At 41.4% G+C, this 14,832-nt stretch overlaps 3 protein-coding genes across 4 annotated transcripts; 2 read left to right on the top strand and 1 right to left on the bottom strand.

The window, feature by feature from the left end:
• Positions 1 to 644: 644 nt before the first annotated feature.
• Positions 645 to 5,676, top strand: LOC144706945 (glucose-induced degradation-like protein). 2 transcript variants are annotated; one of them, XR_013582351.1, is made up of 8 exons: positions 645 to 804; positions 1,318 to 1,379; positions 1,899 to 2,042; positions 2,119 to 2,192; positions 2,792 to 2,846; positions 2,927 to 2,948; positions 4,086 to 4,213; positions 5,380 to 5,676. XR_013582351.1 is itself a non-coding variant. In XM_078580038.1 (8 exons), exons 1-8 carry the CDS (start codon positions 759 to 761, stop codon positions 5,453 to 5,455), a joined length of 648 nt encoding a protein of 215 aa, XP_078436164.1. In that variant the 5' UTR covers positions 645 to 758; the 3' UTR covers positions 5,456 to 5,676. The 2 variants fall into 2 exon arrangements, 1 of the variants encoding a protein (XP_078436164.1); XM_078580038.1 differs by having other exon boundaries at positions 2,927 to 2,989.
• Positions 5,677 to 6,971: 1,295 nt separating this feature from the next.
• Positions 6,972 to 10,824, top strand: CYCD7;1 (CYCLIN D7;1). Its single transcript, XM_078579901.1, has 6 exons — positions 6,972 to 7,710; positions 7,788 to 7,874; positions 7,983 to 8,081; positions 8,615 to 8,822; positions 10,024 to 10,157; positions 10,559 to 10,824. The coding sequence occupies exons 1-6, from the start codon at positions 7,474 to 7,476 to the stop codon at positions 10,790 to 10,792; spliced, it is 999 nt and encodes a 332-aa protein (XP_078436027.1). The 5' UTR covers positions 6,972 to 7,473; the 3' UTR covers positions 10,793 to 10,824.
• On the bottom strand, positions 10,477 to 14,832 carry NDP1 (Tetratricopeptide repeat (TPR)-like superfamily protein). Its single transcript, XM_078579900.1, has 12 exons — positions 14,633 to 14,832; positions 14,438 to 14,567; positions 14,060 to 14,133; positions 13,234 to 13,280; positions 13,024 to 13,171; positions 12,214 to 12,273; positions 11,940 to 12,141; positions 11,562 to 11,623; positions 11,366 to 11,466; positions 11,225 to 11,279; positions 11,107 to 11,157; positions 10,477 to 11,040 (listed from the first exon to the last, which is right to left on the bottom strand). The coding sequence occupies exons 1-12, from the start codon at positions 14,817 to 14,819 to the stop codon at positions 10,877 to 10,879; spliced, it is 1,281 nt and encodes a 426-aa protein (XP_078436026.1). The 5' UTR covers positions 14,820 to 14,832; the 3' UTR covers positions 10,477 to 10,876.

The following is a 14,832-nucleotide window of genomic DNA, read 5'->3' as shown; positions in this document are numbered from 1 at the left end:
TTAAGGGTATGAAGGTTTCAGGTCTTTACCTTACTATTCTGTTTCCATTGTCTCTTTCTAGATGGTGTGTCATATATTTTCTCTCAACATGAATGACCATAAGGCTTGAGTTAATTTTAGCGTAATTGAATGATTATTTGCTTTAATTGAATTTGAGGCAATAATGGATTATAGAGTTTATCATCTACTTAGATTGAATGAATTTGATATTAGAGGTGTTATAATCTTGTGATTTGATATAGATGTTGAGATACCAAAGGATTGATAGAGAGTGAAGCAGTGATAGAACTGAGATCAAGATGCGTTTGTAACAATTATAAGCTCAATAAAATGTAATAGTTGAAGATACAAAACAACATAAATAAGATAAATCAGATGTCCCCCTCTTCCAACCAAAATTGACCATAGAGAGCTACTCAAGAGAGACCACTTGATCTGAATAATTTCTCCAATTTTTCATGTTATAATTATTACCACTTAATCCTATTGTTGGTGGGTATTAGTGTCACACATGAATTGAAAGTACTGAAATTAAAGAGGAAAAAGAGATTCAGCCAATCATCTATTTAAGGGAAATTAAAGCATAAGAGCAGAGCTTTTTCTTGGGAAAGTACAAAATTTCATCATATAAATTAAAGGAGTTTGTATAGATTATAGAATACACAATTTCGGCTGCTGAGGTTCGTCCAGCGGGTGGAAAGAGAGATCAGAGGTTTCTAGTATTGCTGCGCCCCGACTTCGGCAAATACGACGTGGAGATGCCCGTGAGGGTGGCGGAGAGCTCTGCCCCGTCGCCATCTCCCGGTTAGCCTTCCCCTCGACGGTAGAAATCGTGTTTCACTCGGCAATTTAAGTGATAATCTATGAGAATTGCTTAACGGGTGATTTATTTAGGATTGACAGCCTGAAACATACATGGATTTTGATCTCGAATGTTTTTCGTTTGCGAATTGGTTCCAGACTGTAGTCCTTTTTTTGAGCGGAATCTCCAGGATTTCCTTCGCATCTCGGAGATGCATCGATGTTTAAATAAATTTTGTGCTCCAATTCGAAGTTTTTCTTGATCATTATCGAAATCAAAAATTCTTACGTGCTTCGAGTTGGTAAGTAATATATCTAGGAAAATCATCATTGGGACCTCGTCGACATTTCTACCATTATTTGCGAATCGGAAATGGTTACTTGAGTTTCATGAAAATCGAAATCTTTGTCTCGGTGACTCGTTTTAAGATTGATTTTTCCGCATTGCTTGATGGGAAAAAGTTGTAGCTTTGTTTCACTTTTTTAAATATTTTCTAATAGATTGATTAAATTCAGGGCAAGAGGGGAGTCCTGATCATGCTCTCCTTCCAACGTGTACCCTTCTAAGTGTCGGACAGGTGTTTTCATTTACTTTTACCTTCATAACTTTAATTTCATAGTGTTCCTAATGGGAGGGCTACTAGTATCTAAAAGGAAATACACTAAATCCCGAAAATACACATTATAGGAGTTGGGATTGTATCAAACTGTCTCTTTTTAAGTTCTAATATTCCTGATGATATGTTACGGGTATTTTGACGGTTCCTTGAAATGATCTGTTTGGTATAAACAATGAAAGGATTAGATTGCTTGATCGACCTTGATCCTGATCTGATCTTGTCTGATACCATTGATCAGATTCGTCAGATCTACATCGAATCAATTGGTGAAACAGATCGGTCCTAAAAAGCACCAGATCAGATGGGATCATATCACAAGATTCAATTGATAGATCAGCCCTGATTTTGATCAGATTGATTAGAGCAACCGGACTGAGATTTAGTCTATCTGATAAAAAATTGAATGATTGAAATACCTTTGTACTAGGATTATTTTCTATCTTTCTCATTCTGATGGCTAAAAGCAATGGCGACCAGACCTTTGCCGGCACCCAGAACGTTTCCTGCTCACAGAAGGAGGAAGCATGGAAAGTCAACGTGCGTGTTCATGGGTTTGACCCTGACCACGGGTATCTCTGCGGCATCATGGAAGCGCTCAACGTTCCTTATGCAGAGACCCCCGTGAGTTAACTGAATTTATTCTACATTTTTAGATTTTTTAACATTTTTGACGAAATTAAAAATAGGAAATTTTCAGGTCGTTACTTTCTGGGAAGGAGAAATTATTGACGGCAAGAACTTCACCTTTTACACTGGCAAGTGGGCAGCAACGTAAGTATCATCTTATTTCATTCTTAAAAACTAACAGAAGATTTTCCTTGTTCATACTATTTATTTTCTCCTGCACGCAAGGTAGTAGTGTTCATTGTTTCAGGAAAAAGTCGCCACCATCATCATCCGGGATCCGTCATTGTCACTAGCTCGTGTGATGATATCGATGACGGATTCATCATCATACTTGTCGCGGACAACTAATGATGGTGATCTCATCATCATCATTGTCATCATCATCTTGGCTCAGATGAATGAAAATGACAATGACGATTCATCATTGTCATATAATCATCTTAAACAAGAATGAGAAGCTTGCGTGCAGATGGGATTGATGCTGTCATGGCCATCATCATCGTCCTGGTCATCATTCGCTGAAAAGATGATGATTTCATCATCTTTGTCCTAGTCGCCGATGAATGATAGATGACGATGACTTCTCTGAATTGTCTCTATCGTCTTCGTGCAGACAAATGACTAAGTCAAAGACACATCATTGTCCTTTCAGTATTATCTTTGAAAATGGAGAAAACACAAAAGGTAGCAGAGAATTTCTTTTTAGTGGTCCCTCGGTAATTTTGGTAGATTTTTTGGTGTAGGCCCGAGGATGATGTGAGACACTGGGCAAAGTTCCCATCGTTTGCTCCTCTAATGGTAATTATGCAGACGATCGTGTCTTATAAATTATTAATCTTGATTATTTTGCGAGGATTTTTACCAGTTTTGCGTTGTAGAACAAGGTGGAGGCTGACGGCGGTAAATCCCTCGACCTCAGTCGCTACCCTTACATCTTTATGGTGACAAAAACACCTCTCTTTCTCTCTCTAGATTTTTTTCTTTGTGCTCATGTATGTGTACATCAATGTCTATAGATATAACTATAGACATTGCTGGGCTCTGTCATTGCTGCTGCTTGTACATATACATATCAATCTCTCTCTCGCTCTCTATTATTTTCCTCCTTATCTCTCTCTCTATTCTCTTCCTCTCTAGCTCTCTCTCTATTCTCGTCCTCACCACTCTCTCTATTCTCTTCCTCTCCACTCTCTCTCTATCTCTTTCTCTATTCTCGTCCTCACCACTCTCTCTCTATTCTCTTCCTCCTATCTCTCTCTCTATTCTCTTCTTCTCCACTCTCTCTATTCTCTTCCTCTCCACGCTCTCTCTCTATTCTCTTCCTCTCCACTCTCTCTCTCTCTATTCTCTTCCTCTCCACTCTCTCTGTATTCTCTTCGTCTCCACTCTCTCTCTCTCTATTCTCTTCCTCTCCACGCTCTCTCTCTATTCTCTTCCTCTCCACTCTCTCTCTCTCTATTCTCTTCCTCTCCACGCTCTCTCTCTATTCTCTTCCTCTCCACTCTCTCTCTCTATTCTCTTCCTCTCCACTCTCTGTATTCTCTTCGTCTCCACTCTCTCTCTCTCTATTCTCTTCCTCCACTCTCTCTCTCTACTCTTTTCCTCTCCGCTCTCTCTCTATTTTTCCCTGCTCTACACTATTATCTCTCTATTCTCTCGCTTTCCACCTACTTTGGCTGATAGATGGCTCTGAAGGAACATTTGTTTCCACATACATATCTCTCTCTCTCTGTGTTTAAGTTGGTCTATCCATCCTTTTATCTACCTTTTATGCGTACACTTATCAACTTCTCTCGACATCTGCTTAAAAGTCTATTTATTCGCCTATTAATCTACCTATTCATACATTTACTTATCTCTCTATACAGAGATATATTTATATATTTGACAGCTAGGAAAAGAAACTACTAAATTTCGAGAGAGAAATGACAAACCGATAATGCATGACATATATATTGATTTCTATTTATACACATATTTCTTACCCCTTTCTCTCTGTCATTGTTTCCGTCATAACGGCCTAATTTCCCTTCGCAGAGATGGAAGGAGCAATATTTCGTCAATGTTAGTGTTGACTGCGGGTTGACCATCGCCGGTTTCTACTACGTCTGCTTCTCCTGCATCGATGGATCCATCAACGGGTTTTATTACGACCCAAATAGCAGGTGTAGTCCTTTCTCTATCTATCATATATATCTATTTCTCTGTATCTCTCTCTATCATATCTATATACTTCTCTCATCTCTCTATCATATCTATCTATTTCTCTATCTCTCTCTACAATATCTACCGATATCTCTATCTCTCTCTCTGCAATATCTATCAATTTCTCTATCTCTCTCTCTACAATATCTATCAATTTCTCTATCTCTCTCTCTACAATATCTATCAATTTCTCTCTATCTCTCTACGATATCTATCAATTTCTCTATCTCTCTCTACAATATCTATCAATTTCTCTATCTCTCTCTCGACAATATCTATCAATTTCTATATCTCTCTCTCTTCAATATCCATCAATTTCTCTCTCTCTCTACAATATCTATCAATTTCTATATCTATTTGTCTATCTCTCTACAATATCTATCAATTTCTCTATCTCTCTTCCCAGAATATCTAACTATTTCTCTATCTCTCTCTACAATATCTATCAATTTCTCTATTTATTTATCTATCTCTGTATCATATCTATCTATTTCTCTATCTCTCTCCCTACAATATCTAACTATTTCTCTATCTCTCTCCCTACAATATCTAACTATTTCTCTCTCTCTCCCTACAATATCTAACTATTTCTCTATCTCTCTCCCTACAATATCTAACTATTTCTCTATTTCTATCTCTATCATATCTCGCAATTTCTCTCTCTATCATATCTATCAATTTCTCTATTTCTCCCTACATTATATATCGACTTCTCTATCTCTATCTCTATCTCTATCTCTATCATATTTATCCATTTCTCTCTCACTATCATATCTATCTATTTCTCTAACTCTCCCTACAATATCTATGTATTTCTCTATCATATCTATCTATTTCTCTATCTCTGTCATATCTATCTATTTCTCTATCTCTCTCTATCATATCTATCTATTTCTCTATCTCTCTCGATCATATCTATGTATTTCTCTATCTCTCTCACAATCATATCTACGTTTTTCTCTATCTCTCTCACAATCATATCTACGTTTTTCTCTATCTCTCTCTATCATATCTATGTATTTATCTATCTCTCTCAATCATATCCATCTATTTCTCTATCTCTTTCACTATCATATCTATCTATTCTCTCTCTGACGCTATCCATCTCTCTGTCGTTCCCATGCAGCCCATATCAAAAGCTGGAGTTGAAGTCAAACGAGGGACGCTCCGGTTTCAGCTCGTCCTCTTACCAGTTGCAGTAAAGATCTACGATGGCCCAGCTGGATCTGTAATCTAGAGAGAAGGATGAGCGAGAGTGTGAGAGAGAGAGAGAGAGAGTCTCTTACCATCAGAAGAGCACATCTATCTCTCTCTCTTACCGTGTCTGTGAATATTTTTCTATTCCTCGTAAGACTTGCATCATGAGCCAGAATTCGTTGTTACGTAACTACGTTGATACCATATATCTCCCTAGCTTTCTAAACATCTCTCTGGCGATATTTTGATACGTTAACGTCTCGACTGGCGCGTGATGGAGAGAGTGGGGATAATGGATAGAAGAGAGTAGCAGAGGAACGAGAGCGTGCGAAGAGAGAGGAGAGAGAGTATGAGAGCTAATAAAGGAGAGAGAAAGAGAAACGAGAGCGTGGAGAGAGAGAGAGAGAGAGAGACTTAAGTCGAGACTCGAGAGCGTCAGTGATAGGCAGGAGACTGTCTTATAGAGAGAAAAGAAGATAATATAGTTTGGGAAAGAACTGAGAAGGGCGAGGACGGAGAAAGAAAGGACAAGAAAAACGAGGACAGAGAATAATGGCGAGAGGAGGAAAAAACGGAGGAGAGAGAAAGAGAGTGGTTTCGAGGAGATAGAGAGAGGAAGAGTGGTGGGAGAGGGAGACTGGGAGAGGTCGACAGAGTGGGGTGGAGGAGAAGAGCGTGGGGAAGAGATGAGAGAGAAAGGAAGAGAAGTGGGTCAGAAGAGATGAGAGAGAAGCCAGCGGCCCGACGTGGTAAAAAGAGAAGAAAGAGAGAGAGGCGAGAGATAGAGATAGAGAGAAAGAAAGATGGAGAGAGATAGAGGAAGAGAGATAGAGAGAAGGCAGCGGGCCGACGTGGTAAAAAAGAGAAGAAAGAGAGGCGAGAGATAGAGATAGAGAGAAAGAAAGATAGAGAGAAGTAGAGGAAGAGAGAGGGAGAGGAGGCAGGGGGCCGACGTGGTAAAAAAGAGAAGAAAGAGAGAGAGGCGAGAGATAGAGATAGAGAGAAAGAAAGATAGAGAGAGATAGAGGAAGAGAGATAGAGAGAAGGCAGCGGGCCGACGTGGTAAAAAAGAGAAGAAAGAGAGAGAGGCGAGAGATAGAGATAGAGAGAAAGAAAGATAGAGAGAGATAGAGGAAGAGAGATAGAGAGAAGGCAGCGGGCCGACGTGGTAAAAAAGAGAAGAAAGAGAGAGAGGCGAGAGATAGAGATAGAGAGAAAGAAAGATAGAGAGAGATAGAGGAAGAGAGATAGAGAGAAGGCAGCGGGCCGACGTGGTAAAAAAGAGAAGAAAGAGAGAGAGGCGAGAGATAGAAATAAAGAGAAAGAGAGAGAGAGAGAAAGAGAGAGAGAGAGAGAGAGTGAGAGAGAGAGAGAAAGAGAGGTAGAGAGAGCGAAAGAGAGAGAGAGAGAGAAAGGGAGAGAGAGAGAGACAGAGAGAGAGAAAGAAAGATATAGAGAGAACGAGAAAGAGAGGTAAAGAGAGAGAGCGAGAGAGATAGAGAGAAAGAGAGAGAGCGGGGGAGAGAGAGAAAGAGAGATAGAGAGAAAAAGAGAGATAGAGATAGAGAGAGTGAGAGATGTGGCGAATCGTGGGGGACTACTATAAGATCAACCGGGGCAATGAAGAGAAACCCAGCCGACCTCGTGTCCACGCCCGCGCTGCCGCTGGTGGGCAATCCTCTTTCACCCCCCCCCCCCCACACCCTCGACTAGACAGAGAAACAAAGAAAAACAACCCTTCCTCAGATCCCATCTCGCTCGCATTAACCGCGCCTCATGAGAACGAACCTTTCCTCAATTTAAGGCCGCGTCCCCTCTCGTCACACCCTCGGTCCTTGTTCTTTAACCCCCCCCTCTCTCTCACCTACCCTTTAAATCCCCCCAACGAGAATTCCCCAAATCAGCCAATCCATGCACTCTCTCGATACAATCTTTCTCGGAGACAGAGCACCGCCCGTCCTCTTCTCCTTCCTCTTCTTACATCTGTCAGTCTCAGTCTGAGACTAAGTCCCAGACACTGACCATGGAGGAGAGCCTCTTCTGTGATGAAGAGTTACTAGATAGCTCTCCTTCTTCTCCAGTGGGATCTTCATTGGCGACGATAGCCGTCGTTCGCGGCGAGGAAGACGAAGAGAGTTTTCTAGAGAGTTGCTTCAGAAGGCAGAGAAGGTTTTTCCCGGTTGAAGGGTACGTGGAAGAGTTGAGGAGGAGCCCGGAATTGTCGAGTTTGAGATTTAAAGCGGCGAGGTGGATCGTTTTGGTGAGCGATTATAATTGTTTTTTTTATGGGAAATTGGGATGGTTTCTGATTGTTTGTTCTGCTTTGATGATGAATAGACGCACCGGCAGCTGGATCTTACGTTGGGGACGGCCTTCTCGGCGCTTAATTTCTTCGACCGCTTCTTCTCCATGTACTCCCACCTGGTGCGATATCTCTATTTATCTATCTATTTACCCATTTATCTGTCTATCTATATATCTATCTATCTATAAGCAATCTCTCTAAAAGAATCAGAGTTGCCGATTGCGCAGAATTGGGAAGGCTGGATGATGGAATTGCTCACGGTGGCGTGCCTGACCATTGCCGCGAAAGCTGAGGAGGCTCTGATCTCTTCCTTGCACTCATTGCCGGTACGTTTCGTCGTCGTCGTCGTCATCGTTATCATTATCATCGTCACGATTTATAATTATCGCCTCATCCTCATCACTTTCTCGCACCATTCCCTGTACGTATCATCGTCGTCGTCGTCGTCGTCACGATCATCTTTCTCATTTTTCTTTTCCTGATTCCTATTCGTAGTACTTGTCATGGTTCATCATTACCTGACCTAATTCTTGTTCATGATTCTTCACCTTTCTACTTGATCTTTTCGTCGTCATCGTGATTCATCCTCATCCATCATAATTGAACATATTCATCACGATTCTTCTATGCTCCACGTTGGCATTGCCATCTTCTTCGGAATTCAACTTCTTCGACATCCTAATGATTCATCTCACGCTACAAATTCCCCGAACTATCATGCTTTTAATCATCTTCCCCGTCATTTGTCATCATCATTTTTACTCATTTTCAACTCTGTAATAATCATATCAGTAAAATTATCATCATGATTATCAAAACCTCCATAATTATCGTCATGATCTTGTTCTTCTTGGGGAAGGCGGAGGGCCTGGAGCACACATTCCACCCAAGCACGATCCAGCAGATGGAATTAACAGTGCTCACTGCACTAGACTGGCGGTTAAACTGCGTTACCCCTTTCTCCTTCGCCTCCTCGCTAAGCCACCGCTGGGAAGCCTCTCTCCGCCACCATCTCCGGCCACTCGCCCGAGACCGCGCCGCCGAGATGCTCACCGGCGCAGCCTTAGGTACAAACTCACCCTTAACTTAGCCGAGATCGTCGTTTTCCTTGAATTCTCGGCGATGGGTCTGCTAGAAATACCTTTAATTATTAATTAAACCTGGCGGGTCTTCTTCAACTTACCAAAATCGCCGGTTTCTAATGATTCTCGTCCATGGTTTAGCGGAAAGTAGCTTCTTTTCTCCATGGTCGGATTTTTAGTAAGCTTCACCGAAATCGCTGCTTTCTCTCAATTCTGGCTGGTCGGTCCGGCGAATATCGTTTCTCTTTTTCTGCTTAACATAGTGGTCTTCTCCTTCTCGCAAATTTCGAGAAAACTTGCCAAAATCGCTGTTTTCGCTCAATTCTCGCCGATCGGTCCGTTGAAAATCCTTTCTCTTTTTCCGCTTGACATGGTGGGTCTTATTTTTCTCGCAAATCCCAACTAAACTTCGCCAGAATCGCTGCTTTCTCCTGATTCTCGCTGATCGGTCCGCTGAAAATCCTTGCTCTTTTTCTGCTTAACATGGTGGGTTTTCTCCTTCTCGCAAATCTCGAGAAACTTCGCTGAAATCGATGCTTTCACTCGATTCTCGTCGATGGGTCCGCTGAAAATCCTTTCTTCTCCTTCTGGCAAATCTCGAGTAAACTTGCTAAAAATATCGCTGCTTTCACTGAACTCTCGCCGATGGGTTCACTGAAAATACCTTCATTCATCTCGTAAAAATTTTAAACGTGGCCCGTCTTTTCCATCTCGCATGCATTGCCGGATTACGAGAAAACTTCGTCAGAATCGGCTTTTCCTCTGAAATTCTCGCCGATGGGTCTGCTGGAAGTAACTTCATTTTTTTATAAAACATGGCGGGTCTTCTTCATCACGCTCGCGTGGCCAACTCTCGAGTGCATTTCTCGGAGTTTCCTCGCCGATGCTTCCGTTAAAAATCTTTCCTTTATTCCGCTTAACATGGTGGTTCTTCTCCCTCTCGCTGCCACGGAAAAATCTTCAGAAAACTTCGCCTAGATCGCTGCTTCTTCTCTCAATTCTCGCCGATGGTTCCGCTAAAAATTCTTTCTTTTTTTCCACTTAACCTGATGGTTCTTCTCCTTCTCGCCGCCATGGAAAAATCTCCATTAAACTTCGCCAAGATCGCGTCTTTCTCTCACTTCTCGCAGATGGGTCCGATTAAAATACCTTAATTTGTTTATTAAACGTGGCGGATCTTCTCCAGACTTCGAGTTTCTCCAGTTCAGCCCATTCGCCGTCGCCCTCTCAGCGGCGCGCCGAGCCATTGAAGAGCTCGCGCTGCCCGACTCGGCCGCCATCATCTCTGATCTCACCCGCCTCGTCCCCCCCGAACTCATCGTAAGTGAACGTTTTTTTTTCATTTTTCTAATAATTCATTAAAAATAATTTTCCACTTTTGAAACTCCTGTTTAATTGAAGAATTATCTCTGAATTTAAAATTCCTGTAATTCGAGCAAAATTTCGACCAAAATGTGGGAGATATTTAGATAATTATTTCATATTTTAGATGCTTCAAAATACCATAATTCTGAGCGAAAATGTAAGTGTTATTTTGGTAAGCAGACAATTCTAGTATATTTACGTTAATTATCGCAATATTTTTTAAATTATCTACAAAATTCTTCTACCCATTGTGAGAAAAAAAATGAATTATCCATTTTAGGAAAGTTCCAGATCAACTCCAGGTTAATAAAAAATTCAATAATTCGACTGAATTTCATTGTGTTTGCACCTTACAGGGGGAATTGGAGCCATGCCACAGGTGCATGGAGGAACGGGTAGCCGACCCGGTCCTCGGCATTGATCCCTCCTCCACCAGCCCGGTAACGGTCATGCTGCCGGAAAATGGATCCGCCGTCGCTGCCGCCGCCACCGTTTTCGCCGAGAACAATTGCCGGAAGAGGAAGAACTCCCCGGCAATTGAGCGAATTTTAGAGAGAGAAACTATAGATGAGAGATATAGACACACCTGACGCCTTCCGTCATCAGCTGATTCATTTCCCCATTTCTTGTTCCAGATCACTGGGCAAAACATTTTTGCCCCATGTAATTGGAAATTATAGAATTCTGCCGATTCGAGTGTCCACGACGATGGGTTCCGCCGCCAGAGCTTGAGAGAGAGAGAGGCGGCGGTTCATCCACTGGCTCTCGGCCAGCTTCCTCAGCCTCTCTCCCTCGTCCCTCCTGTTTGATTGGATGGAGAGAATCTCCGCGTATGCACCTGCATGCAAAGCGCTTCATATCAGGTGCTTCCTCTCTCTAGAATCACCTCATCGTAGAAGTTCACCTCTTGCGAGGGCAATTATGTCTTTTCTACGCAAGTCCTGGTCAACGGCGTCTGCATTTACATGATCAAGTAAATATAATATGATTGAATTTTGAAAAGTGATTTAATCAACGTTGACCTTCAGAAGTCAATGGGGGAGGTTTGAGATAATCGATGGCTCTTCTGTAAAGTCCCTGAGAAAAAAAAAGAAAAAAAAATCAAGAAAAGAAAAATATGTGAATTACGTTGGACGTAAATTACGAAAAAGGATGAGATAAACCTCTTGAATGAGAAGCGAACTTGAACGCTCCATCCTTGCCTTTTGCCCATACATCAGGGCTATGCAAGTTAAGACAACTCCCACTTTGGGATGATTTGGACCTGTAACCGTCTTTGATGTCATATCGTATACGATTATAAATATGGCATGACAAAAAATCGAGACATAATTCTTTTTTGGCAGGAAAAAAACTGACCGAAGATTTTTTCAGCCTTGTTCAATGCCTTGGTCAGAAGATCCTCCGCTCCATGAAAATCTCTGAAAAAAAGTGCAGAGTTTCGAAAATTTTATGTCAAGAGGCAGAGAAAATTCAATAATTTACTGACCATAATAACAGTAATTTATTTCAAAGAATTGTCGAAACAAAACATGTGATGAATAAATACAACTTAAGCGTGCATAGGAATCTGGGGAAGATACTCTTTATCCATTTTAAGGTCATAAAAGCTAAAAATTGATCGAAAATTAAAATTATGATTCGACCCAGAGGTCAAGAATCCATACCAATTTCATGATTTAAAAAATGGAAGTACAAAATAAAGTAAACTAGAAGATAAGCACCGTTAGCACTCACTTTGAATGCATGAGAAGTTGTCCCATAGCACACGTGGCACCCAAGGACACCTCCTCAGGAATCATATTAACGGCTGATAATGATGGCAATTCAGTGCCACTATTCTCTTCCGATATTTGAAGCGCCCTGTTGTAAAAATCTTTGGCTAAAGAGAAATTTCCAGCCACATGTAAGAATTCACCACATGACAGAGCGAGATTTCCTGGGGATTAGAAAAAGATCTATTTGTGATATGGAAAAAACATGATTTGGGATGATGAGGAGAAATCCCAACCACAACGATATTTTCCCTCCGTTGACTCACAGTCCTCGCATTCCCCAAAGTTCCGCTCAGCTGACACAGAAGAATTTAAGATGATAAGGAATAGATGATTTCTAGAATAGGGCTGGTGAACGATTAAAAAATTGTTTTCGTAATAGTTATCCACAAATTTCGTCAGCGTCATTCCATCCATGTTTGGCTTGAATTAATGAGGATTTCAACAGACCGATGAATGGGAATAATAGCGACGATGACTCTTGGAAACCAGATGACAGAGTCGAGTCGGAATAATCATCGTCATCATCCACTCATCATTGTTTTCACTGATACCAAACCCTACTCCAAAAACTCTCCACCTCTTCTGCAGATAGATGAGGATTTGACATTATCATTCCAAAATATGGACAATGACAACGGCGGTGATGAATGATTTTTTTTCTTGAAAAAAAGAGGGAAGCTGACACGCAAACAGTGATCAACCCAACACACCTCGGCCGACATTATCGGCAGAAATGAATGATGATGACAGTGATGATTCGATATCAACAGAAGGATGATGATGACAGCTCTAAGAAACAAGATGACAGTAAGTCATTGTCGACGTACACCTATGACCATTTGTGTTGGCATTGAGACCTATTCTGAAAACTCTTGCTCTCTTCTGCAACGAGATGGTTAGTCATCGTCATTCCTAAATTTGGATGGATCATGATGACAATTACATATGTTGATGCAGTCAGTCTCCGTTCTCATTCGCTTGTCATCATCACTGTTGATGCCAAACCCAAGAATAGACTTTAGGATGAAAAGAGTAGAATAAACCTGACAGAAGGTCACCCCGGACCAGGTCAACAAGCCCTCTCATGGCTTTTCCTCGCAGGTAGAGTATGTTTGACGTAGGGTCATCCTTCTCTCTTTCGTTTTGAAGAATTTGCATACATTCATCCGCGAGTGTCAAGGAAGAATCATCCTGCAGAGCGATATTTTTAGAGGAAAATAACCCAGAAATAAAAAATAATCAAACAGAACAACCTGTCCGGCCTCCAAACTGAGACCCACCAATCCCTCCCATGCCGCAACTGCAGAAAATTTCAGGAAGTGAGATAATCAATCAGTTGACCCTGATACGACCCATGTCATATCACGAGAATTTTTTGGTCATTATGTTCATCTTTTTTGTTAGGTTTCTTTTCCCCTGCAAAAGAAATAACAAGTCGGGCGATCCATTGCGAGAAGGGGAAAATTTTTTTGAAGACGGTAGGATTTTGATGGAGTGAGAACATAGTTAATTCCTCGAAGTAGAATCATAATTGGTGCAAATGAAACGACAACAGCCTCCAGATCAGGCATATGAATCATTTGCCAACTTTTAACCTTTATTAAGGGGTTTCCTTCGTTCTTCAAGAACTCCCGTACTTCTTTTACTTGACTTTATTTAACCTTCAGCGTTTCACCATTGATTTGTTTTCTTTATTTTCTTCCTTTTATTTTTTTCTCTGACTCAGTTTCATAACGGAAGTGATTGATCGTTGATACAACGTAACTTGAAAATGATGATCAATCATAATCGAACAACCTAGCAGAATACTGATCATAATCGTAACCTCAGAACCTTTAAGAAAGTCAATGAATCATTGATGAGTTGACTTGGTAACATAAATCTTTAGATTTAGTGCTAAGCATCACCTCAGAACCTTATGCCAGAACCTAAGACGGTAAAATAGGAAAATGAATTACAAAAAGTGGTAATTAAAGCAGTTCCCTCTGATCTTAGAAAACATCCTTAAGAAAATTGCAAAAGAACTGACTAGAAAATGCAAAAGACTATCAGTAGGTACATAAGATCGAGTGAACATACCCTTGGTACCAAGAGAGCAAAGATCCAACTGACGAACAACGCGCAACTTCTCCATAGCATCATCAATCTCTCCTCTGTTACATAAAAGAACTATATCTCAGGTTTGCAGTCATCAAGAGAAGACAAATATTTGGAATCCACTGTGCTTGACAGAGTGGATATCAGGATAAGAAAACTCCACCGTTGAGTGTGCCAAGGTAAGAGCAATTGGTCCAAAGTATAGAACGAAATTTTTTTTGAAACATTATAGAACAAAATTGATGGACTACGCGATGCATAAGAACCAATTCCCACGTAGAAATCCGGATCAATTTAATTTGAACAAAACGCCGAGAAAAAGTTCAAATTTACACAAGAATTGAAAAGCAGAATCTGAACCTCTCATGAAGCAAGGTGGACATGGCGATTGAGAGCATTCCCACAGCGTCCCCACTTCCCTCCCCGCCCACTGCCTGCATGTTGGAGACTCCCTGATCGAGAACCATCACCGCCTGTGCGTAGGATTCCGCTACACACCCAATCCAAATTAAGTCAAAACTATCTAGAAAACATCGGTAATCAGGGAATCAAAACCTGATTTCTTCGACCGTGCGAGTCCAAGCGAGTATTGGATCATTTCTTTCGCAATTTCGTTCTGCCTCCGCCGGGGATCATTCAAACCGCCGCCTACTCCACAAAATCTTGCGACCAATTCCAATCCACGAATACTAGGCCTCGCCACGGCCGCCGCCGCCGCCGCCGCCGCCGCTGCTCGTAACATTGCGCCACCTCTC

This window comes from Wolffia australiana, chromosome 8, assembly GCF_029677425.1.
Source record: "Wolffia australiana isolate 7733 chromosome 8, ASM2967742v1".
NCBI lineage: Eukaryota > Viridiplantae > Streptophyta > Magnoliopsida > Alismatales > Araceae > Wolffia > Wolffia australiana.
The sequence above is the reverse complement of the archived record's forward strand: the minus strand, read 5'-3'. Positions and strand labels throughout refer to the sequence as shown.

Excerpts from the sequence above, each read along its gene's own strand:
- NDP1 (XM_078579900.1), bottom strand. The coding sequence starts at position 14,819 with ATGTTACGAGCAGCGGCGGCGGCGGCGGCGGCGGCGGCCGTGGCGAGG. Across the intron at positions 11,280-11,365 it reads GTTCGCTTCTCATTCAAGAG|GGACTTTACAGAAGAGCCAT; the intron begins GTTTATCTCATC and ends TTTTTTTCTCAG. Across the intron at positions 11,158-11,224 it reads TCCCCCATTGACTTCTGAAG|ACGCCGTTGACCAGGACTTG; the intron begins GTCAACGTTGAT and ends ATGTAAATGCAG.
- LOC144706945 (XM_078580038.1), top strand. The coding sequence starts at position 759 with ATGCCCGTGAGGGTGGCGGAGAGCTCTGCCCCGTCGCCATCTCCCG. Across the intron at positions 2,847-2,926 it reads CATCGTTTGCTCCTCTAATG|AACAAGGTGGAGGCTGACGG; the intron begins GTAATTATGCAG and ends TTTGCGTTGTAG. Across the intron at positions 4,214-5,379 it reads TATTACGACCCAAATAGCAG|CCCATATCAAAAGCTGGAGT; the intron begins GTGTAGTCCTTT and ends GTTCCCATGCAG.